The 27,083-nt window shown below is 38.0% G+C and overlaps 1 protein-coding gene across 2 annotated transcripts in view; it reads right to left on the bottom strand.

Annotated features, from left to right (window-relative positions):
* LOC136875365 (protein RCC2 homolog) overlaps window positions 1–27,083 on the bottom strand; it is a 321,715-nt gene that overhangs the window by 234,468 nt on the left and 60,164 nt on the right. For both annotated transcript variants that reach the window (XR_010860420.2, XM_067148916.2), the window contains exons 3-4: window positions 24,468–24,699; window positions 24,206–24,337 (exon numbers count right to left, since the gene is read on the bottom strand). Coding sequence is in view for 1 of the 2 variants with exons in the window: in XM_067148916.2 (XP_067005017.2) it covers window positions 24,206–24,337; window positions 24,468–24,699 (364 nt within the window). In the remaining variant the exon portion in view is untranslated. The remainder of the gene's footprint in view (window positions 1–24,205; window positions 24,338–24,467; window positions 24,700–27,083) is intronic.

The following is a 27,083-nucleotide window of genomic DNA, read 5'->3' as shown; positions in this document are numbered from 1 at the left end:
TTGAAAAAGATTTCGATTTAGTAGCTTCTTTAATTAGGTTCGATTTTGGGCGATGTCTGAATTTGCTGATTATATTTTCTATAAAATTCTTATTGTATCCATTATGAGCTGCAATATTGCGTATGGTATTTAATTCTTTGTTAAGGTCTGATTTCGACATTGGGACATTAAATGCTCGATGTACTAAGCTATTATAAGTGGCCCGTTTATGGCTTAGGGGGTGAATAGAGTCTTCTTGTATTGTAGTGGCAGTATGTGTAGGTTTTCTGTAGACATTATATTTGAAGGAAGATAGAAGTCTGGTGATGGTGAGATCAAGAAAATTAATAGTATTATTGGCTTCGGATTCCAGTGTAAATTTTATGTCTGTATCAATAGTGTTAAGGTGCGTTAAGGTGGTAGCTGCGTCTGTAGTGCGTTGGTCCATAATAATAAATACATCGTCGATGTACCTGGACCAAAGATGTATATTGCTAAATGTTGTGTTATTGTCAATTTTTGTATGTTCTAAAAAATCTAAGTATATTTCTGCTAAAACGCCGGAGGCTGGGGATCCCATGGCTAGGCCGTCTTGCTTGTAAATTATTTTATCGAAGGTGAAGTAGTTGTTATTGATTAAAAGTTTCAAGATAGACATAAAGTCAGTGATCTCAAGTTGACTAAGTTGACTATGGTTATGCAAATTTTGAGGGATAATTTTAAGAAGTTTTTCTGGTTTAATACTAGTGTACATATTAGTGATATCAAACGAATGTAAAGAATGGTATGGTTGAAGTGTAAAGTCATCCAGTTGTTTGATAAGTTGTAGTGTATTCTTGATAGATTTTCTAGACTTAAAGGTGTAGTGTCTATTAAGAAATTGTTGGGTGAATTGTGCTACTTTGTACAATGGGCTCGGTCTGTAGTTTACTATAGGACGTATCGGGACATTAGGTTTATGTATTTTTGGTTGTGCTTTAACGGTGGGAAGTCCTGGGTTCATTTTAATTAATTTGCTTTTTTCACTGTCGGTTAAAAGAAATGATGTGTTTTTAAGCGTCTGTTTTAATTGCCGTTGAATGGTTTGTGTAGGATCTTTGTTAATTATTGTAAAAGTGCTGTCTGTGAAAAACATTTTGGTTTTGGATACATATTCTGTTTGATTCATAATAACAGTGGTGTTGCCTTTATCTGCTTTCGTGACGATAGTATTAGTATCTTTAATTTTATTTTTAAGTTGAATGATTTTATTTCTATCTTCGAGTTGAGATTTAGTCATGCTTTGGGTAGGTGATGTAAAGGTTTTCTTAAGTTGTTTGTTGACTTCGTGTCTGAGTTCATCTTGTATATCATGAGGCATCTTCTTTATCGCTGTTTCCGTTTCTACTATTAGTGTTTTCGCAACATTTAATGGGTTATAATTAGGCCAGTTGTGTTTAGGGCCTTTTGACAAAATAGTGATCTCTTCATCATCGAATGTTGTATTAGATAAATTGATGAAAGGAGAGTGAAAGTCAGCTATAGGGTGACTGGCAGTGATTGGGTTGATCAGGTTATTAGATGGTTTGTTGGTTATGGAAGATCTGTTGAGGAGGGTTTGAAATTTGTTATCTAATGTGGACTGTTTTTGGACAAGCAAAGTGGATAGTTTACTGTAAATTTTCTCTTGGAAAATGTTCCATTGTGAGTCTGATAACAACATGGCGACTTCGAGGTGGGTTTCATACAATCGGTTGTTTAAGAGTGATTTTTTCTTATGTAGAAATTTCAATTCATTTTTGAGCCATAATTTGTTAGTCTTACGGTTAACTTTATATTGATGTGGTAAAACATGTTTCTTATTGTTATTTTTTAGAAAGTTTGGAGTCAAATCGTAGGCGATACATTTCTTTAAGAAGTCTATGTCTTTGATTAATTTTCCTATTTTGATTCTTAAGTTCATATAATAATGAGCTTTAGTTTTTGCCTGGTTGGCTACATTATTTAAAGTTAAGAACTTCATATTTGGGTTCCGTATTGAAGCAGAATTCACATCAAAGAAAAGTACAATAAGTTCCACCTTTTCAATACATTATATTATGTGACAGTTTTACGTTACAATTAAACCTTCACATTTTTATACACTCGGGACCGGTTTCGACAGTGTCCCTGTCATCATCAGCCAAGAACAATTAATCGAGGACATTAAACCTTACAATATTTCAGGTATGATATAACAGTAAATATAAAATTATACATTATCTATCTACAAAAAGGTGTGAACATGTCCAGGTAAAAAATCACGATTAAGAAAAATCATGTCCTGTAGGGTGTGCATTTATAAAAATTTCTAATTAAAATAACGTGTTAAAAATCTGCTATTATATTATAGCTATAGCAGAGTATGTTTATAGGTGTAAATCTATGAAATTTTGGCACTCAAGACATATAACTATGTTTGACAAGTTAAAGGTGTTCAAACATTTAGTTAAATGGTGTTCCACTTAAAATATGTGATGCAGTTCAGCTGAGGTTGTAGTAAATATGTTTGTAGGCTTGATTTTGGTATTTTTAACACTCGAGACATATAGCCATGTGTGACAAGTTAAAAGTTGATAAAACATTTAGTTAATGATGTTCCACTTAAAGTATATGGTAAAGTTCAGCTGAGGCTACAACTTGGACTTGAGGAGCAGATGATTATATAAAATATCAATATAAGTAGAAATGAACAATTTAAATGGGTCACTGCTTGTTGATGTAGATGATCAGCAAGTCCTATTAAACAAATGTACATGTTGACATGTGGTTGTATATCATCTTGTTGAGAAGTAACAAAAGTCCTGGCTGAAATGGTGCTTGTAGATCTTATATTGTAGATTGTGATCGTATAAATTGATTAGAAGGGATCCTGATCCAAGTCGGAACCTATAAGAAATAAAACGCGATATAAAGTTACCGTATTTAAGAAACGAAAGGGAGTTAAATTTCGCGAAGTATTGGTGAATGAGAAACTCACCTCAGGTGCCAAGTTGATGGTAGACGGAACGTAGTGGAATCAAGCCTACAAACATATTTACTACAACCTCAGCTGAACTGCATCACATATTTTAAGTGGAACACCATTTAACTAAATGTTTGAACACCTTTAACTTGTCAAACATAGTTATATGTCTTGAGTGCCAAAATTTCATAGATTTACACCTATAAACATACTCTGCTATAGCTATAATATAATAGCAGATTTTTAACACGTTATTTTAATTAGAAATTTTTATAAATGCACACCCTACAGGACATGATTTTTCTTAATCGTGATTTTTTACCTGGACATGTTCACACCTTTTTGTAGATAGATAATGTATAATTTTATATTTACTGTTATATCATACCTGAAATATTGTAAGGTTTAATGTCCTCGATTAATTGTTCTTGGCTGATGATGACAGGGACACTGTCGAAACCGGTCCCGAGTGTATAAAAATGTGAAGGTTTAATTGTAACGTAAAACTGTCACATAATATAATGTATTGAAAAGGTGGAACTTATTGTACTTTTCTTTGATGTGAATTCTGCTTCAATACGGAACCCAAATATGAAGTTCTTAACTTTAAATTAACATCTGTTCTCGAGTGCCTTTTCCTTTCATGAATCCAGTCTGGACTTCAGGAATTTGATACTCTAGGAATGCCCGGAGTCTCTTGTGCAGGATATGAAGCATAACTTTACTGGCATGTGAAATCAAAGCAATTAAACGATAATTTCCACATTTTTTCCTCGATCCTTTCTTGTGGATTGGGACAAAAATTGACAGTACCCATTCCTCAGGCCATCTTCTAGAATTCCATATTGCTTGGCAGATTTTCAACAGCATTTCAATTCCAGCATCGTCTGTAGCTTTCAAGACTTCTGCACTTATTCCATCAGGTCCACACGCTTTTCCAGTTCTCAGCATTTTCAAAGCCATTTCTACTTCATCTCGGAGAATGTCAGGTTCAGGATCTGACTGCTTGTCTATCTTCACTTGGTCTTGTGCATTACACTGTACACTGTGCAGATCCTGGCAGTACAATCTCCATGTTTCCAGAACATTCTCTATATCCACAACATTATCACCCTGTGAGTTCTGTATATTCCAGGAATATGGCTCGAATTCTCGAGTGATTATTCTAATTTTGTCAAAAAGATCCTTGTTGTGGTTTTGATTTGCATGGTCTTCAATCTCAAAACAAATGTTACTAAGGAAATTATTCTTAACTCTTCTACAAGAAGACTGAATCCTTCTATCAAGATCAGACATTTGCTCTTTTTTCTTTAGTGTAAATGCCAGATTTTTTAAGGCACCTTCTTTCTTCTACAAGCTGAAGGGTCAAGTCAGAGATCCACTGTTGCCTTCTAGTATTTGGTACTCGAGATTCATTCAAAGAGGACTCTATCCAGTTTTTAGTCACATTCCACAGCCCTTCGGCAATTGTTACTGGATCCTGTAATATGGAGGCTCCCCGCACCAATGATTCCTTGAATGACGACATATTAACTACTTGTGGTATTCTGTGTGATCTTTTAACTGGTGTTTGAAGTTTTATTCTTATTTCTGTTCTAAGAAGCTGATGACCACTGCCACATACTGCACTTGGACAAGTTTTGGTGTCCAGTCCTTCTGGTGTGCCGAAACCACCTTCCTGAGGTGCTCTTCGGCGGTTTTCAGAAAACGCTCCACCATACCATCTGACTGAGGGTGGAGAGGCGTCATACTGTCTTCCGCACTCCGTCATTGTCGACCTCGGTTTCAAGAGAGCGTACTTTAACTGCTCACTCTTCCGTTCATTTAAATCTGTTTTCAGCTGGTGCAGGTTTGACGTCCGCTCAGATCTCAGTTCACTAACGAGTTCGCCATTACCAGATAAAGTTTTATTTTCAAGTTCACTAAATTTGCTTAGAAAAATCTGAAGCTGTTCGGAATTCATTTCACTCGAAGAAATAGCTGCCGCCTACAAAATAAGCTACCAGGTACTCGATTCTGACACCAGTTTTTACGTAAGAGTTTATCTACTAGTTTATCACACTTGTCCATCCCACTTCTGGCGCCAGTTGTAACGTGTTGGCGGGGTATATGAGTAAATAAATGAGTACATAACCTGCTAGCGTCCTATTTCTAAGATTTATTAACTTAGGCACTAAACTACACAAGACTACACAAAACTTTTGCTCATAACACACACTTTAGCACACTGGGTGCCGACGTGTGCGGACTGCGAACGGGCTTCGATGGATTGAGTGAACAGAGGGTACTATCCCGACCTGCGAGACTGACGTGTAGGGTGTAGACCGTGACAGCGCTAATGAGTGTGACTGAGTGACTGAGAGAGTTAACGGGGGAACAGGCTTCTTGAGTTTGCAATTCAAAACAGGTTCACTATAACTAATACAGTCTTCAAGCATCACATACGGCACATGTACACATGGACATCGCCTGATGGTCAATATAAAAATCAGATTGACTACATCCTGATCAGTTCAAGATGGAGTGCGGAAGACAGTATGACGCCTCTCCACCCTCAGTCAGATGGTATGGTGGAGCATTTTCTGAAAACTGTCGAAGAGCACCTCAGGAAAGTGGTTTCGGCACACCAGAAGGACTGGGACGAGAGGGCCCCCTTCTTCTTGATGGCCTATCGAGCGTCCACCCATGAGATGACAGGCATGACACCTGCCAACATGGTCTTCGGAAGGGAGCTCCGCCTGCCATGCGATCTAATGTTCGGGTCTGCACCAGACCAGCAGCAACCAGCGACAGACTATGCATGGAAATTGGTGAATCAGCTCAACGACATCCACGATTATGCCCGACATCATCTAAGGGTAGCCAGTGACAGGATGAAAGCCCTCTACGACATGCTCGTGAACTCTGCGGGTTTTACAAGAAGGTGACAGAGTGTGGCTGTACCATCCGGTGTGGACGAAAGGGAAGTCACCGAAACTGCAGCCACAATGGGAAGACCCATATACAATCATCACTAGGATCAACGATGTCGTCTACCAGATCCGGCGGCCTCCCCGAGGGAAGATGATGGTTGTTAACCTGGATCGCTTGGCACCGTATCGTGGAGCAGCTCGGGACGAGCAGCCTTGAGAAGGGGGCAGTGTAATGGTCATAGCATCCGCCATGTCAACTGGCAGTGGGCCCGGCCCCTTACGCTTCAACTGCGCCAATCACTAGCAGCGCTTAAGTGCTAGGCCAGCCCCACTCGCTTCCGCTCGCGATCCCGTAGCAGAGGATTATGGAAATGACTCCACGATTAATCTGGAGTGTTCCTGGATCCATCCAGCATCCGGAAGATTCTAGAACAGCCAGCGCAGGTATACAAGAGAGGAACGACCTGCCTGGAGTCAGTGAGAGTCAGTTAGAGAGTGAGTGAGCGAGATTGAGTTCGCTGGTGTGAGTTAGCGAAGAGCGCAGTCAGTGACAGCCTGGCTGAGATGTCAGCCTGATGGAGCCAAGGACTCGTTCCTGTTTCCCTGGGGTGTGTGTGTGTGTGTGTGTGTCTCTCTCTCTCTCTCTCTCTCTTTCTCCCCCCCACTTGAGGCTGGCTGCTGGAGGAGAACCTGGAGTGTTCTGGAGCAGCGCGAAGGGAACACTGGGTGCCGACGTGTGCGGACTGCGAACGGCGTTTGACGGATTGAGTGAACAGCGGATACTATCCCGACCTGCGAGACTGACGTGTAGGCTGTGGACCGTGACAGCACTAACGAGTGTGACTGAGTGGCTGAGAGAGTGTACTGTAAATAATCGATGACTGTGTGTGTGTGTGTGTGTGTGTCATTGCAGATGGGACATGAGAAACTAAGAGAGAGAGCGTGAACCGTGTACTTGTGTAACTTGTAATTTCGGCTATCGTCTGTGTGTGTGTAAATGTGTAATTGTAGTGCTAAGTTAATAAATCTTAGAAATAGGGCGCTACCAGGTTCTGTACTCATTTATTTACTTATTTACCCCGCCAACATGTTACAATATTCTTCAGCAGTTTACAATTTCACACTTACAATGCTTTGTGAATATGTTTCATACGACTTAGTAGCCCAATCTTGGCATGAAACATACATCCACACAGACCACACAGAATGGCTGTGGGGGGGACTAAACTCGATAGAGCCTCTGAGCTTGTTGTTCATCCTCTCCATGTCACTGTCGTTTCTCTTCAAACACCGTAACTGATGAAATAGTGTAGCGCCAAAGTGTACGACTCTCGACAAGCGTATCTCAGGATTGAGTGTTAATATAAGTTTTCAACAAAAGCATGACTCTTATCTACAGTAAATATATATATAAAAGTCAAATACCACTCACCGATCATGAAATCTCCACATCCATAAGACCTGGAAAGCTGAAAGTAGGTTCAGTGTTTGCCCTAGAGGTGCACTAAGAAAGGATAGGGATAGGGCCCTAGATTTAGGCTCTTTGCCACAATTGCATAGGCTACTATAGGCAAATATCAAATTTGTTGTATAAGGATAAGACAAAGCTCATTTTAAGTCTTATGAAGGGAGAAAAAATGAATCGTTTGTTTCAGAAACGACACTTCTCCAACGTACCAAATTGTTCAGAAAACAGGAAAAACTGTCTGAAGTGTGTGTACCAGGAAGTACACCTCCAAGCCGCGCGTTCAAAATGAGCGCCTAAAAGAACTCCTCTATCTATCAAATGTGAAACCAATAATACAACTTACAAATTTACTCAGAAGATGTCACCACTAAAATCTGATATAATTTTGTTATTGTGAAGTTTCCTGAACTGTGTTTTGTTTTCCATTCATCAAGAAGTTGGGACATTCTCTCCTAGATGTCACTACTAAAAACTATGATCATGCACCCTGGTGCGAAGTGAAAGAACTTTTGATTTAAAGTTGTATTCATAAGTTTTTTTTTTTTTACTGATTGATGTTCATTTATTTCTGGGTTGGCAATATTTATCTTTTCTTTCCGCCTATTTTGAATCTAGCCAATCCCAAATTTCTGTAATTAATTTTCTACCAATCACATTCTTCTTCCTCTTCTTCTTCTTCTTCGATTCTGAGTGTAACCTTGAAATTACCCAATAAAAATGAGAGAGTGTGGCTAGTTTAATCTTGAATGGTCTCGAACTTTCCCCGAGGGTTTATAAACTGCGGCTTTTCACGTCTCTTGGACATTTGATCGTCATCTGACTAAGCGTGTATGTCAAGCAGGAGGCGGGCGACACCTCTTTCATCAGGCAGCAGTACAGCGACAAGGTAATGGCCACATAACATCTTTCTTGTTGTAGCTAACTCTGCAGTTTAACCCGATGGAAAGGTCCGACTCATTAACTATGTAACCTACTTTTCTAAAAATGTAACTTTCTGCCGGCTAATGTAATTACTTCATAAAATCTTTAACTGTAAATCGGGGATAGAGAGTGATGTACCCTCTCGAGCTCCCCTTCATATTGGTTTGAGGTGACTACGTTTTGTAACTGGTTTTCTTCCTTTCCGTAATGTCTTCATTTATTCTTATACGAGTCACTTCCATAGTTTGGGAATAGCCCCTGTTTCATCGGCCAGTGCCCTTTAGGTTTTAAGTGTTCATATCTAGGAGTGCAAGTATTCGCCTCCATTCATTTTGTGTTCAGGCCATTTATTTAGCCATTATTCTTGTTCCATGAAGGCATAGTAGGTTGGGTATTAAATACCCCTGTATAATCCAGAAATTGTAAGTTGATGTTGCCTTGAATAGGCTTGGAAAACTGAGAGCCTGTTAGCTCTTTTTCAAAGTAAGATTACTGTAGGCCTCTTGAAGGCTAGATGTTGTATTTTGGGAGCAAGTGCTCCATGAATTAGGGGGATTTCTGCCCTTGTATAAATTTGTGCTCTTTGTAAATTTGAGCTGAGAGCTCAGGAAATGTAAAGCGAGGGGCTTGAAGCCCAGGACTTGTGGAATTCACTATATTGTATTTTCCAGGACTTTTTTCTAAATTGCTAATTGTACCTGTTACGTTGTTATTTGCTGATTTTTGAAATTCTAAAGAAATATAACCTTTGTTAAAGTTTTAAATTAACTTTAATATTGTAGTTAGATCCATTCCCCCCCGGCACCTTCTTTCACCTCTTTCTGCTCCACGGGTAACCCCGGAACAGTGTGTAATGTCATTTCTATCCTTCCGATATTTATTATGCTTATTCTACTGTTGAAATGACTATGACAGATAGGTTGTTTGTATGAATTAGTCCAATACGTTCCTTTACAGACTTTGTTGAAAATGGTGGAGATGTGCTGTTTCTGCAACAAACACCACTAATGAGAATATAAAGAAGTGTAACATTGATTTTAACGTCGTTTCAATTTCAAAAGGAACTTCAGTTGTACTGAGGAAATACGGTGTTTAAATACATTATTTAACAGTTATTTGTAAGACTTACTTATTTGCACATATTATGATTAGTCCACATTGTATAGAAAAATAAACAGAAGAATACTCCTTTTATGTCCCTTTCCAAAGCTCAAAATATATATAAAACAAAACAACACAATATAATACAAGTAACATGTAAGTCTCTTATCTTTGAACAATGCTTCTCACTTCTATTGCGCTGATGTTGTCCATGCAAACAGTTCATTATAAAACTCGTGGTGTTCTTCTGGTATGTATGATTCCAACTTCTTTATGTCTGCTAATTTCTTTTCATTTAATGGAACATAGCCTTGTGGATAAGCAAGTCTAGTTGGTAACACAGGGAGACGGGTTGCAGAAATAAGCAACTTGAAAGTATGAATGCACAGTCCATCAATACAGTATTTTCCTAAGACATGATTTGCCTCATACTGAAACTCCATAAATTGATTTATATGAAACGCGAATTCCGCATCTCTTTTCAGACCTCTTCCTCGCGACTCAAGAGAAAGAACTGACTTCTTGAAGAATGTCTTCCACCAGTACTACTTTGTGAAGCAGACTTGTTTGAAGCAAAAACAACACCTCGTACATTGATACTGCAACTCAAGATTCAACTTTAGCCATAGACCTTCTTATTATCATGTGGATATGGACTAGCTGTCTATTTTATAAAATAGTTTAAATCACCAGTGCAATATCACACCAACATTATTCATTTCTTCGCAAACATTTTAAACAAGCTTTAAGTGTAAATTATCAATTAAGAACTCGTAACAAATTAACGTTTTGTAATACTCATTCTTAATGTTATATTTTCACCAAAACAATCAGGATCCTGATTTTTTGTCATTCCTAACTTTAGGAACTCAATTGTATTGAATAAGTTGATCCTAATAAATTTTAGTAATATTTTTTAAACTGATAGATGAAGATGATGCAGAATTACATTTTAAAAGAGGAATATTTACACAACTATTAAATTTGAATGTGCACGACTTGCTCTGAAGATCGAACACAAGATCAGAGTGCAACATGAAATCGGCCCACAATATTACACAACTTGTTAGCAACAAACAGCTTAATTTTCCACGTAAATTTAGAAATGCAAACGTTAGCAAAAATGAAGCCTAAAATTTCTAAAGGTGAAGAATTTGATGAAACGCATTTGATAGAAGACAAACAATAATTGGGAAATTTACAGCAGACTTTCCATTTAGAGTACCACTCCTCAGAAATGATGGAGCTAACGCTTCCTGAATCTAATAGCGCAGTGATGGGTTCATTATTTTCCTAAGTCTTCATAATAGAACATCTGTCAGCTATTGCCTTCACGATTTTATCCGAGAGGATGCCTACAGAATATGGGTAAATGATTTGGAGAATTTCCAAATGGGACAGAGCAAACACCAAAGCATGATCCTGAATTTCAACTAGGAATCTCAGAAATGAAATTACATTGTTAGTTGAATTTACTGAAAATTTGGAGATGCCCTTAAGCAACATGGCTAAGGGGTGGGGCAAGCTGCTAAAACCTGGCGAAATAATAGGAACGGCATTGGAGTTTGAGAAGTTTCCAATGCTGCTTTATTGATAAAGAAAAGTGGAAGTTGTTTTAGATGATAAGATGCTTATTCCGATGGGGCAGACGCTTGTCGTGTAACCACCAATTTCCTACTCTCAGCAGACCTACTAGAATCCTCTTCCAGTTTGAATATGGTCACTGTTAGAACTAGCAGCTCCAGACAACAATTGACTAACCCTATCAGACATGTCAGAAAGGTGTTTGACTTATTTACTAGCTTCTTTAGCATGATCGTCCTTCAGTTTTAGAGAAAATAGGTCCCTAGCCCCATTGTAAAAATGGAACAGTCTAACTTAAACACGCTTAAGCTGATTGGCAGAAGGGTCACTTACTTCAAATAAACTTACAACGGACACTAGCTCACTTGTACTGTCAGTGATAGTGGACAGAGCCTCATCAATGTCCTTCTCCCCAGATACTGGGATACAGATGGGAAACTCTAAAGATTCTTTAAGTTTCGCAATATCTGCTGCAACCGTGCCACCAGACTGGACCTTCCTAATTAGGAGTTCATAAATTAATTCTTCCTTGCGCAGGTAGCCCGGTGCAAGGACTTCTCAAGAACCAGACACAGTGAGCAAAAGCTGACAAAATTTGGAAAAATCCAAAAAACAAAAATAAAAAAATTAAAAGTTCGCTATCAAATCCTATGAGTAGCCGTCAAAAGGGGCTTCATCCAGACCCATTCAACCATGCTCTGCTACCATTTGTTCCGGGGATTCTGTGGAACGCAGAGGTGAAAGAATGGCTGGATATAGAAAAGTCAGAAGATTAATTTAAAACTTTAAAATTTGAACTATATATTTCTTTTCCTTTTTATTTTCTTTTCTTTTTTAAACTTTACACTTTGTTAAGCAAATAACAAAATCAGGTACAAAATCTAGCTCGTGAGCTTGGTAAACAATATTAGAAAAATCAGAATAATTAACTAATAACTAATTAACAACCTGAGCTTGAAGCTCCCTAATTACAAATTTTACATGAGCACTAAGTTACTGCTCCTTTCAACCAACAGTCAAGGAGACGGATCTCCCAATTTTTACAGCAGTGGAAAAGTGTCTTTCTTCTACAAATTTACATTTTAGGAGACTATTCTCTAAAATGTCAAGTTCCAGGCCTATTAAGGCACCTACATACATTTAACAAAACCAAACAGTAGGCACTGTCTTAATCGCCCAACAGTTTGTTTTACATTAAAAGGAAAAGAATGAAATTGAGTTTAACAAGGGTAACAAGTACCCATACTACGTAGCCTTTGGTATAGAAGAAAGGTTGATGTTACTGGCCAAAAATCAAAAGTTAGGAGGCGAACAATTGCACTCCTTGAAATTCACATGAAAATATTAAAACCCTATGTGGGCGTATGGCCCGAAGTTACAGAAGCTAAGCCTATACTACGGAGGTGACCAGATGGAGAGAAAGTTTACAACATTAAGAGATGAATTTAAAGGTTACAAAATCATAGTCATTTCAATATCAAGTTGAGAGGGAATAGAAGAGGGTTCCTCTCTTTATTCCCTAAGTTCGGTTAAGTTCTTTAGACTTGTCTGAGTATTTATATTAAGAAGTAACAGTAACATTGCAAAAGAAATTTGAAACGTTTCCCCGGGCTAGCTTTCAAAGACTATTACATTGTTAAACGGAATCTGCCATTACCTTGAGCTGATGGACCTCACAAATATGGAAAAGGGAGCCCTTCCCCCTGCCTCCGCTACGAACACACACTAAACCTCTTGATTGGAGCGATCACAAAGACAACATGTCTCGAAATGTCCCAGCTTTTATAGCGGAGAGGAAGGTTCCAGATTTCTCTGGTCCGAAACCCTGACACACCCACAATTCCTATTGGTTAATTTAATTCTTAATTAATAATTTATATGATGTATTGCTTCTGATATGAATAAATAAATTTAATAAATATAAAAAATTACTGATTGGTTACATAAATGTACAAAATTTCTAACTGGCTAACATATTAAGTCGGCGGGAAGAGATAGAAGTGTTGATAACTTTAGAACACCAAAATCAAACTACAGTATAAACAATTCAGTTTAGGAAACCCTGATACACAAAATTACCTTGAAAATAAATAGGTCATCTTCATCCCAGGGGGCGCACATAAGTTGATAGTAGCGACATCTGTCGAGAAATGTTCAAACTATTTCCAAAATGAGTTTCAGATATCCTGTTATAGATGGCCTTCTACAAGGCACTAGTTTTAAATGCACGGGGCGAGGTACACAAATAATAATAAATAATAATGGCTTTCATTGCCGGGAATGTCCAAGGACATGTTCAGCTCAGCGGTGCAGATCTTTCTGTATGACACCCAAAGGCAACCTGCGTGTGTGGATGTGGGAAGATGATGATAACATACCTGCCAACTTTACAAAACCAAAAATCAGGAGATTTTGATATGAAAATCAGGAAAAATCAGGAGAAATCAGGAGATACATTATTGGTCAAAACTGCTTATTCTACGTCTAGCACAGTACAGCACTATGATATATTTATAACACTTATTGTCTCAAAGCCCGACTGTTGCTATACAAAGCTGCAATGCTAAAAATTACACATCTCTATTCCCTCACAGGAAGTATGTGAGCGAGATGATCGGTCTCTGATAATATTTCCAAAAATAGCATGAATGCATGCTCCATACATGTGAATCAGTCATGCACTTAGATGCCATTACTTAGCAAATGCATAGATTAATATATTGCATCAAGTTTCCGTGCGATTATGCAAAGCGCAATACTATCTGTATCAAATAACTAGCTGATGTACTCGTGCTTTGCTACGGAATTCTCAGAAAGACTGTCCTCACAGTTTTCCCAACTGAAGTGTCAACATAGGTCATTACAATGACGTCAGTACGAATGTTGCGATTAAAAGCAACGCTGTCATACGAAATATTCAAAAAAAATAAAAAACAGCACATTTTCTTACTTTTAACAAAAATAACACGGTGTCAATCTAACAGTTCAAAATTCCAGAGCTAGAATGACCAGGACGCAGACAGCCGTGAACACTCCTGTATAATTATTCCGTTTAAGTATGCACACGGCTCATTCCAATCACTGCCCCAGAGTAGGGATTGAATAGCTGGAATACTATACTGATCCAGTGTGTTACGTACCAGTAGTATCAGAAAATTTATGAACCAGAGGAATAGCATGCTAAAGAAGAGCGAGATCTAACTTCCCTGTTACTTTCCGCAAATATTCAGGCAGACTGTTATACTCAATAACAGTACGCAGCAGTAATCCCATCTATCGGAGATAAATGGCAGAAGAATACACAAAGCACATCATATCAAACAATGGCCAATGTAATGTTATTGTTGATCAATTTTATGAGCTTTCTATACTGCAGGCCTTCACATTTAGTTTTCTTCTGACTCTGTGATATTGGAGCATCTAATGTAAAGTGAGTCGTCCTTTCTTTCACGACTCCCTCTTGTGTTATTATTCCAGCGATCGTTCCTTCAAGACTTTTTTCTCATTCTTATAACCATTTTCACAATTTAATTTCATTTTAGTTGGTACACTAAAACTGAATAAGACATAAATAATCGGAAATTGTATTCTCTATTACTTAGTTACGCAGTAATTTTCGATAGACTAAGATAGGTAATCAAAAATTAAATTTCTGGTGCCTTCCCCTAAACTACCATTTCGAACAGAGTGAATAAAATTATGTATAGCATAGACTGTAGTTCCTTTTTCCCCAACATAACATACCGATTTTCAATAAATTCTGTTCTCCCATTTTCTCGTACCTCGGTACTTATATGGGCTTAGCAACAAAAATCCAAATTCATGAATATCACTTATCATAGCCGGTATGATAAAAATGTGTAAGACAAACGATACGAAATTTAATAATATATAACTTTAGTTATATAGTATTTATCAACAGGGCCAATAACAAAATATAAATATTTGAGAATTACATCTTAGGCCTTCCCCTAAACTACCATTTCACTCAGCGTGAATAAAATTATTTATGGCCTAGATTGTAGCAACCTATTCCCGGACTTTATATACCGATTTTCATTAAATTCTCTTCGGCCGTTTTCTCGTGATGGGCGTACATCTGTACATACAGACAGAAATTACAGAAAATTAAAACTTGCATTTCCCCTTGTTACTGCGGTCACGGCCGGTACGGAGATATTCTTTTTTAATTCTGAGCAATGTGCAGACAAAACTCTCTATTTATATTGAGATAAAATTAGTCAGAATTTTCTCCAAATGGCTCCTAAAATCTCTAGAAAAGTCACTAGTCGTTATCATTGAAATCCTGTCACTAAATTACTAAAAAAGACTCCGTATATAACGACTAGTCTCTAGAATCGTCTAGACTGATGTGAATGTGAACGAACACGAAAATAGCACGCGAGAACGAGAGATTGACAATCGATATACGCGTCGCGATATACAGGTTTCAATAAAACATCGCACATTCGCGCACATTTCGCGCATTAATAAACGTCGATATTTCGTTTGAAAGCGGCCAATGAGCGAAAGACTTCCAGCCACTGGCGTAAAAAAAAAAAAAAAAAAAAAAGCTGAAACAGCGGGATTTGAAAACAAATGTCTGATGTTCACCAAAAAATAAGCTAAAATCGGGAGAAATAATAGAATAATCGGGAAGCGGGAAAAGCTGTCGAAAATCGGGAGTCTCCCGCCTAAATCGGGAAAGTTGGCAGGTATGTGATAATGATGATGATGAAGATAATAATGAGGTATGGAGAGGGTAGAACTCTGTAGCAACACATAGCCTACTGATGAACGCTTAACATTCCCATCAAATGGACAAATCTCGTTTAACAGTTTCATATACCCTCATCCCATATGAAGTCTGCAGAGAGATTTGTAATTGAATTCACACTTTTGGTATGCAATCCAGTGATTGGAAATTGTATACCAAAACATCTCCTAACCTGCCGGCCAACATTCTGATGGTGAATTTCTTTTCAGCAAATGGAATTCAATTACATGTTACAAATCTCATGTTATGGTCCTTATTGAAACGTATTTAAAGTCAAAGAATAATACTAGATTATAAAATCCACCTATTCAATACACAAGAGATTTTTATTTAAGTTTAATAAATAGATCTTAACATATTAGATACAGGGACATGTTTCACCCATAATGAGGGCATCATCAGCCTAAAAATCTCTTACCTGAAAGAATGAAAAATCAGGATCCTGATTGTTCTAATTCGTAGTTTTTAACGAAGGTCTAAAATATAAATAAGAGGATACTGTTGTAGATACAAATGTCTAAAAAAAAAAAAGACTAGCAAGTGGAAGACAGTAGTTATAAGTACCGGTACTCTAATGACAAAGTCTTATAATCAATCCTTATTATAGATTTTTACGAGTGTCCTGTTTTTAAATGTGGTAACAAGTTGTGAGTTAAAAGTTTAAAATGAATACGTATATTGCAGCGTTGAAATGAAATCTGGTAAATATGATGTTGGTAATACACGAAACACGTACCACTTTTAACCATTAAAAATTGCCTTAAGCAATCATTGTATCGACTAGGTCCTAGAGTAAAACAGAACGTCGAAATTGACGAGCAGACAGCCAGATGGCGTCAAATCGAAATGTCTGCACATGGTAGCTGAGGCCATACGATTATTATTATTATTATTATCGACTAGGTGGAAAATAAATAAGTACTTAATTGTGAATCTATGATTCCTATTCTCGGTATGGCGTAAGGAGCTTATAATAGCTTAATATTTTGGATAAAAGTCACTCTTGGTGGTGGTTAAATTAAAATCCAAAGTTGGTTGTCTGTTGAAGTGAAAAGATAAGATGGCAAAATTTCTTAAATTTCTTAAAGCACTTAGGAGTGAGGACAAGTACTCGTCAGAAACATAGTTATATTTATATTAGCAGGTAGACATAAACTTAACGTCCTACCCAACCCACCCCCACCTCCACACCCTCCCCCGCCAATCTCGCATCGATATAACACTAGAAGCACAAATGTCAGTCATTCAAACACTACCATGGCAACTAATTAACATTTACAACATTCGAAAATATACATGAAATTACATACAACATATTTTCTTCAACTCACCTCATCTCTAACCAAATTAACATCACAACTATCGAAGGGCTAAGTAATTTCACACACATCGTTTTTTCTTCGTTCTCTCCTTCTCCCGTAATTTTTATTCCTTACCAGGCGAGTTGGCCGTGCGCATAGAGGCGTGTGGCTGTGAGCTTGCATCCGGGAGATAGTAGGTTCGAATCCCACTATCGGCAGCCCTGAAGATGGTTTTCCGTGGTTTCCCATTTTCACACCAGGCAAATGCTGGGGCTGTACCTTAATTAAGGCCACGGCCGCTTCCTTCGAACTCCTAGGCCTTTCCTATCCCATCGTCGCCATAAGACCTATCTGTGTCGGTGCGACGTAAAGCCCCTAGCAAAAAAGTAAATAAATAAATAAATAAATAAATTAATAAATAAATAAATAAATAAATAAATTTTTATTCCTTAACTTTCCACTCTCCTCTTGTTTCAGACATAACACCACAAGCTCTGCTCAACCTCGCACATTTTCCTTTTGACTAATAATTAAGAAGCTACAACCACATCTACCTGCTAATATAAATATAACTACTTTTCTGACGAGTACCTGTCCTCGCTCCTATGTGCTTTAAAAAATGTTGCCGTCTTATCTTTTCACATAAGATTAACAATTTCAACAGACAACCAACTGGATTATTATTTTTTTGCTATGGACTTTACGTCGCACCGACACAGAAAGGTCTTATGGCGACGATGGGATAGGAAAGGCCTAGGAGTTGGAAGGAAGCAGCCGTGGCCTTAATTAAGGTACAGCCCCAGCATTTGCCTGGTGTGAAAATGGGAAACCACGGAAAACACATTTTCAGAGCTGCCGATAGTGGGATTCGAACCTACTACCTCCCGGATGCAAGCCCACAGCCGCGCGCCTCTACGTGCATGGCCAACTCGCCCAATACTTTGGATTTTAATTTAACCACCACTAAGAGTGGCTTTTATCCAAAATATTAAGCTATTATAAGCTCCTTGCACCATACCCAGAATAGGCACCATATTTACCAGATTTCATTTCAATGGAGGAATTTACGTATTCATTTTAAACTTTTAACTCACTACTTGTTACCACATTTAAAAACAGGACAGTCCTAAAAATCTATAAGGACTGATTATAAGACTTTGTCATAAGAGTACAATAGAAGTCCACCATAGCGAGTACGGCATATAACGAGAACTCCGTTATAGCGACTACTTTTTTCTGTCCCTTCAAAATTCCTATATTAAACTGTGTATCGTCCTTCGGTTACAGCGAGAACCCTACCATTGGCGCATCCGTTATTACGAGCGATTACGCGCGCCCGATTTTTTCCGTTACCGATATTTATGCACCCCAGCGATGATATGGCATGCGATCGATTACCTTCGGCATCGTTTCCTCGCTATGTGCACTAGCGATTTCTCTCGTCGACATTCGAAGGCGATGTCGGAGTCGATTAGTAATATCCGTCGACAGCTGTTCCGTTAAGAACATTTTAAATGAAAGAGAACATATTTTCGTAATAAATGCATAAATAACGTGTCCGATAACGGTTGTTAACTCGTTAAAAATTAAGGCTGACTAAACGACCACTTAATTTTGAGGCTAAATACTGCAATTAAGAAGAATGGGATACACCTCGAGATATGGCAGAGTGCTTAAATGATTTCATACGTTAGTTTGTATTTTGTCGCGTCTGGTTAAATTACGGAAAGGCTATTATGAAAATTTATAGCGAGAAAGGTATATCTCTACCGGCGCTTGAAGTGTGTTTTCATCATACGTTTAGTACGGTTAAGTTAGGATACGTGACGCTGTTTGAATAAGAAAACTGAAACGTTTGCAACAAAATGCGATCGATTATCTTCGGTATGGTATAGTTTTCTCACTTTGTGCATTTGCGAGCTCTCTCGTTGACATTCAAAGGCGATATTGGACTTGATTAGTAATACCCATCGACTGCTGTTCTCTAAAGAAAATTCAAAATGAAAAAGAGGATAACACGTTTTTGTAATAAATGCGTAAATGACGTGGCCGATAGCAGTTGTTAACTCGTAAAATTAAAGACTGAATAAACGATATCTTAATTTTAATGTTATATACAGAAATTAAGTAAGAATGTCATACACCTCAAGATATGGCACAGTACATCACTGATTTCAGAGGATATTTCATATCTTATCGTGTCTAGTTACGGCTATTTACATGTAAATTTTTCGCGAGGAGGTTATTTCTCTACATGCGTTTCAAATATGTTTTCATGACAGGCTACATATACGGTTAGGTTAGGTGACGCTGTTTGAAGAAGAAAGCTCAGGTGTTTGCCACAGAAATCTCTGGAGTGATACCGTATTTCTCCGACTCCAAGACTTTTTTTCTCAGAATCTCATGCGAAAACTTAGGAGTTGTTGCATTCGCGGCCTAACAATAAGTTAATGGATACCACTGGCAACTACCGCGGTAACCACGCTGCTTCTTTTCACACGCGCACAGAACTCATTGACAATAAACGGCCGCCTCTTTACTACACATTGCTACCGATTGTACAGTGTACAGTGCCTGTGTGTTTCTCAAATCTGCAGAATGGCATCAAAACATGCGACCCTTCGAATTCTTAGAAAAGCCATGGCTACTCAGTGGCAGAGTCATAACGCGTCTATTGCACTTGACGCTTAGTAAAATTTATGTTTATAGACAGCAGGAATATTTTCGTGATGGATAGTCGTATTGTAAAGATACGTGGAAAAGGTATTGCCGGCAAATTTTCAACAGGTTCTAGTCGATATTATGATGCCAAGTTTATGTTTATTAAACACTCGGAAATGTAGAATAATTGTGCAGCCGCAAGAAAATACGGCATAGGCCTAACTAAAGCCAATATTTGGCATTAGCGTGAAGACAAAAAGAAATGCGTACCGGTACTGTACAAAAAATGCGTTCAGTGGTCCGCAACAAGAACGCTTTAAGGAAGTCGATGATGAAATTGTGAGGTATGTGCACGAAAAACGCAAGGGCGGTTGGCCATACCGTGGAGCAATAAATTCGTTCGTTGACTTTCAACATTCGCGATTAGGCCTATACATCGCTAGCCGTTGAATTTGGCCGCACCCGACAAGCGAGACGTGCGTGTAGTGGTAGCCGGTTATATCTGACGCTGCATGAAAGTAACAGTTTTATAGACAGCAAGAATAATTTCCTGATGGCCCGTTGTGTTGTAGACGCGCATGGAATAGGTATTGCCGGAAAATTTTCAGCGAGTTCTCTTCGGTATAACGATGCCAATGTTAAGTTAATGGTCCTTAAACCCTCAGAAATAAAGAATAATTGTGCAGCTGCAAAAAAAATGAAATACGGCGTGACGAAAGTCAATGTTCGGCGTCTAAAAATGTGTAGGGTTGTATGATTTTACAAAATTCTTTTTGAGCCTGATTTAAATTTTTTCAAGGAAAAGGTGGGGTTAATCTTGGATTCGGAGGAATACGGAACTATATTTTTTTCAGAATGAAATTAAACATACACTTTCACGTAGTATCGGATTACGAAAAATAATAATAATAATAATAATAATAATAATAATAATAACAATAATAATAATAATAATGTTATTTGCTTTACGTCCCACTAACTACTTTTATGGTCTTCGGAGACGCCGAGGTGCCGGAATTTAGTCCCGCATGAGTTCTTTTACATGCCAGTAAATGTACCGACACGAGGCTGTCGTATTTGAGCACCTTCAAATACCACCGGACTGAGCCAGGATCGAACCTGCCAAGTAGGGGTTAGAAGGCCAGCGCCTTAACCGTCTGAGCCACTCAGCCCGGCTTACGAAAAATAGCAAACAAGTAAGTCGTAGTGTGGATATCATCTGCGGAAAAGCAAGTTTTGAACAAACTGATTGCCGTTTCATACCGACTCTAAAGTGCATGAAGGGTTTTCCGACTTTTATACAAAAATCGGATATAACGACAATCCGTTATAGCGAGTAAATTTTTCGCTGTTGTGAATTCTCGCTATAACGGGCTTCTACTGTACTAATAACTACTGTCTTCCACTTGCTAGTCGTTTTTAGACATTTGTACCTACAACAGTATTCTCTTATTTATATTTTAGACCTTTCTAAAAAACCACAAATTAGAACAATCAGGATCCTGATTTTTCATTCTTTCAGGTATGAGATTTTTAGGCTAATGATGCCCTCATTATGGGCAAAACTTGTCCCTGTATCTAATATGTTAAGATCTATTTATTAAATTTAAATAAAAATCTCTTGTGTAGGTGGATTTTATAATCTATTATTATTCTTTGACTTGACTGGAATTCAAACCAGCTAAACGTGGTGTCAGACCATTACAGACCTGACATCTCATAAAGATCATGGCCACCATGCGGGCATTCAGCACATGAAGTATAAGAAAAATCATATAAGAGATTATGTAACCCTTGTGTACTATAGCAGACAGTATTTATTTTCTTTGATCTTTTTTTCACAGAATAAGTTATTTTATCTTTGTTGATTTTTCATTATTTCATAAAGAATGCCTGAGGAATGCAGGTGTAGGAACTGTGGGTGTGACCAGGCATTAAGGAGTAAGAGAGAGGAGTTGAAGATTTTGAGGGAGAATTAGAATTCTCTCGGAGTATAGGAAGGGAGGTGCACCTTCAAACAATGCACGGGATACGGTAGGAGTACAAAAGAGTGACTGAATGGGTGGCTATATTTCTAGAAAATAGAACTCAGAGAATTAGAGTAGGTGAAGCTATGTGATCCTTTGATCCTTCTTCTTCTTCTTCTTCTTTGTGCCGTTAGGCGCCGGACCGTTTGATCATTAAGAGGGGAATTCCTCAGGGCAGAATTATTGGACCTTTTGTTTTCTTATATACCGTATATAAATGATATGAACAGAGAACTGAAATCAGTAATAAGGCTTTTTGCAGACTATGTTATACTGTATGCAGAAATAAATAAGTTGCACGAATGTGAGCAACAGCAAAAAGAAAGAGACAATGTTGTGAGATGGACAGCAGGTAATGGTATGATGATAAATGGGACAAAATTAGGTTGCGAGTTTCACTAATAGGAAACGTCCTCTCAGTTTAAATTACTGCATTCATGGGGTGAAAGTCCCTTATGAGGATCACTGTAAGTACCTAGTGTAAACATAAGGAAAGATTTTAATTGGGATAATAACATACACAGGATCATAAATAAAGAGTACAGATCTCTCCACATGGTTATTAGGGTATTTAGTTGTTAATATATAAGTAATAATAATAATAACGTAAATGTTTCCACCTTTTCAATACAATATATTCACAAAATTACAAAATTATACGGTACTAGTTTCGACCCATCTAGGGGTCATCATCAGCCGTATTGGAGGATGTAAAGGATCCCAACTAGAGTATGGTTCTAGTGTATCAGACCCTCACCAGTATTACTTTATTCAAGAACTGGAAAAAATCAAAGAAAAGCAGCTTGATTTGTTCTGGTTGATTTGGGACAAAAGAGTAGTGTTGCAAATATGTTGCAAAGTTTGGGCTGGGAAGACCTGGGAGAAAGGAAACGAGCTGCTCGACTAAGTGGAATGTTCAAAGCTGTCAGTGGAGAGATGATGTGGAATGACATTAATAGACAAATCAGTTTGAGTGGTGTTTTTAAAAGTAGGAAAGATAACAATAAGAAAATAAAGTTGGAATTCAATAGGACAAATTAAGGTAAAGAATCACTGATAGGAAGAGGATTTTGGGATTGGAATAATTTACCAAAGGAGATGTGTTCAATAAATTTCCAAATTCTTTGCAATTATTTAAGGAAAGATTATGTAAACATCAGATAAGGATTCTATCACTATCAAGGACTGCCCTACAACGCAGATCAGTGGTGATGTCTTGACTAGTGCGAAATGGAGGGAATGGTACTATAATGGACTGACTTGCAACAGCTAATCAAAGGATGTCTGACTCCGTGGTGGTGGTGGTGGTGGTGGTTGTTTTAAGAGGAAGTATGACTAGGCAACCATCCTCTAATACCACTAATTACAGAAAAATACGGAAGGGGTCCAACACTTTGAAAAATGAGGGTATCAGCCAAAGAAAGACAAGGCCACGAAGGGCGTGAAAATGACACTCCCGCTAAGCCCTAGGGGTCAGAACATAAGAGTTACCCAAGGGAGCTGAGATAGGATACATGTTAGTGAAGAGCCTAAAACAAGTGGAAGCAATGTCAGGACTCAGCTCAGGGTCCCAAGGTCTTCAACCCATGTTCCGAAGTTGAGAGCCTGTTTCAATCGCCTCTTACACCAGGCAGGGGATAGCGTGGGTATTATTTCACCACCTCCACCCACAGGGGAAAAGGAATAAGCTACTGGCAGACTCAGATTAATACTGAAATGTAAGTAAACTCAAGTCTTATTAGGGAAACTGTGGCATTCTTGATGGGCACTGAGTAGATGTCCTGTTGATTTCATTTCTTTTCTGATATAAACAATGATCAGTCATACAGGTTTAAAAGTTAGTCATTTGTTTTCTGTAAGTTATTGCTGAGACAATAGACAATATTCAATAACTAAAACCTGAAAGAACAAAACTATACCAGTTATTTCATGCAAATTTACAAAACGCATGTCCCATGGCTAAACTAATTTTCAATAATTAAAGTAAAAAATGTCTGTCCCATGCAGAAAAAACTTTCAGGTACTTAAGTGAAAGTAAGTGTGGAGTAACAATGATTTGCTCGTGTGTGCCAAACAATGTGAAAACAGTAATCAATAGATTATACAACCTAATGTTCCAAAACAAAGGCAGATATAAACTTTTAGGCAAATAAATTTAAGGAACATGCAAACAGGATATACCTATTATGCAAGGATCTGCTTTGTACCCCATTAGTCAGCAAAATGTGAGAATTAACGCAAAAATATTAAAACGCATGAATTCTTAATTGTACTGCACTGATTAAATTTAGGGGCTCGAAACCTGTTTAGGCATAAAATTTTTGTGCTTGTACTAGCATGAGTAACCATAATTATTTACGTCTAGGACTTCAACTCAATGATGAAACAAAGTAACCATATACTGAAAAACTATAAACCCAAAAACTGGCCATAAATACACTTGTAACATTGTTACTGCTTAGTGCTGAATCCCATATAATAATGAACTTACCTGTGAGGAATAATGTGTGGTTTCGTCCACAGGCAGCAGCAACAACATTGTGTGATTTTAAAGCTTCAATTACAGTTGGGACGTCACGACGATTCACATCACCCACACCTAGTTGACCTTTTTCATTTCGACCTAAACACACAAAACAAGATCCTGTTCTTATACACAAATTGTATCCAAATAGCTTTCTTATCAAAAATGTTCAAAAATATATTTGTACACTTGTGAGGAAACAAACAATACATAATAAATCCATACATACCAAAGGCCATTGCTTGTCCTTCCTCTGTAACAATAATGCTGTGAGCACTAGTACAACCGGAGGCCACTAATCGAACTTTAACACCACTCAGTGGTGTGAATCTATGAGGCAGCCAAAGATTCTTTCCCGTCGTACCTTTAGTACCTTTAGGTGGAGTCTTACGACCTATCAGGTCCCAGTTTGTTCCCCCACATATAAGAACAGTTCCGCCATCTCCACTGTTGGTTGTGAGCTGGAGGGAAATGAGGAAACAATAAACAAAGTAAGACAAAAAACATTTTACATCATCAGTAAAAAACTGAAACTGAAATGTTATCCAAGTCTTAGGATTTGACTTGAAGAGAGAATGGGAGCAAGTTTTCAAGGGATATTATAGGAGGTCCATGTTCTAGACCCAGAACAGAAAAACAAGTTTATATTGTATATTTGAGAAATTCATCAAAATAGTGGACAGAAAATCTCACTGTCCTTAACACATTGAGGACGGATCCCAAACAGAGGATGCTACCCCATGTAGATCGGATAGTTCAAACCTCTAAGAAAGAAACTGAACTGCTGCACTCAAACTATTGTAACTCGAAAAGTGTTCAAGATATTGATCTCAAACTTGGAATATGTACTCATTAGGTTGCTTAGTAGCCTTTATGGTATATCTTTCAAAGCAGTACCGTTTGTGACTGTATAAGAGTTTTTCTAACACAGTGTAGTACGAATACCCTGTTTGTGCCTTTAGTGTATTTATTGTATTCAAGTATGCAAGAATTTCTCTTTACGGTTACTCCCCGTTTAGTGTTAGCTGTTAATCGTTAGAAATATCCAATTCACTGTCATTTTGTATCTACGATAACTGGTCTGCATATAATTAATCACAAATATTGGTACCCATCAGCAACTGAATGTGGCACGCCATGGTGACATCTGCACTGGAGATCCAGAGAATAGCTCTACATATCAGATGTTATTTTGTTACGGTTTAAAGAAAGATGCGGCGATAGCAATAGTTTATACTGTATTCCATGACTACACCATATGAAACTCATTATCTCGCCCACAACTTTATCAACGATCAAGGAAATATGAGGTGCATAAAAGCGAGAATTCTCATAGCCCATCACCTACTGGTGGCTGTAACCTACTGTCAGCTGAGAAACTACGAGAATTTTTAGGGCATGTCACCCATGTGGCACATCAGATAATGAATCTGTGTAAAAATAGTTTGTCGTCACGCAAGGCACACTGCCATTAGCAACTGTCTACAGACGCACAAGTAAGATCATCCCTACATATAGATTGTTTTCATGGTTACAATGATCGTAAAAGTGGAAAAAAAAATATATCGGCACTAACATCAATGATCTTACTACTCCATGCTATGATGGCAAATAGTTCAAACTCTAGCTAACAGACAGCGCAAGCTGAAAACTAAGCCTGTACTTAAAAACAGAGATTTCCAGGGGCCTGTCCATAACCGCTGGTCACAGTAATACAGAGATCTCCTGGACGAGTTAAATTTCCTATCTTCTCCTTTAGTTAGGCTGACCAGACGTGCTGTGTCGACAAAGGTCGCTGAATCAGTAACTTCCCTCCCAACCACCACAGCACAGCACGACAATCCCCGAGTCCAGTTAGTGGAGAGGCCATGGATAGTACGGTTGTGACTTCCACGCTTCTTCAAAACATTTCTTTGCTCACTGTTGGAGGCAGACCTTCACATGCCCTGATGAAGACCAATGCAATTTGGTGGAAAGCTCAGCTTTGTTAAATATACATAAGTGGCTTTAATCCAGTTAGCACATTCATTTATTTTATCTTAATACAATAAGCCCCGAAAACCTACGTTCATCAAAATAGTACTTGTTGCATTAATAATTATACTCGTATATATCGTTGCTAGGGAATGAAAACCTCGTAATTCTACTCAAGAGAAAACCAGGTTTCTCCATCTACCTTGTGAAGGTGTGCTGCGTTGGCTGAGAAGGGAACAGACGACTCCACTATCATACCTACCAATTTTTGAAAAGGGTTATCAGTAAAACTCATGCGCGACGAAAATCTAAGATTTGACATACCCCGGCTTGACGAAAATAATAATAATACTTCTGGGCTACAAAATACAATAATTCATGCTTTAAACAGAATATCTCAATCAAATCAAATCTACTTACATCATAGGCCAATGATTTGTAGATGGAAAATAACAATCAAGAAGAAATCCATGTTAAACAGCAGCAGGCGTGGTGAATATTAGTTTGGAGCATACATACAGGACATCCTTTATAAATTAAGCAGACACGTGATAATCGAAAAAGGCTTTACACAATAAAACTTGTTTAACATAACACAGGCAAGAAAAAATATAATACACACTGCAAATCACACTAGTTCGACTTTAAAGTCATGGTTGTGGCCTTTTTAGCTTCCTGCAAAAAGTCTTGAGAAAATATTTTGTCATAACAGGGACCAGAACTCCTGGTCTTCAAAATAGAAATAGACTCCAGAGATTCATTGGACATGGATGACCTGAACTCTGTTCTATTTTTCTTCACAAGACTGAAAACACGTTCACATTCTGCGTTGCTATGGGGTATGGTGAGAATAGAGAGCATTCATTACCCT

This window comes from Anabrus simplex, chromosome 6, assembly GCF_040414725.1.
Source record: "Anabrus simplex isolate iqAnaSimp1 chromosome 6, ASM4041472v1, whole genome shotgun sequence".
Lineage (NCBI taxonomy): Eukaryota > Metazoa > Arthropoda > Insecta > Orthoptera > Tettigoniidae > Anabrus > Anabrus simplex.
The sequence above is the reverse complement of the archived record's forward strand: the minus strand, read 5'-3'. Positions and strand labels throughout refer to the sequence as shown.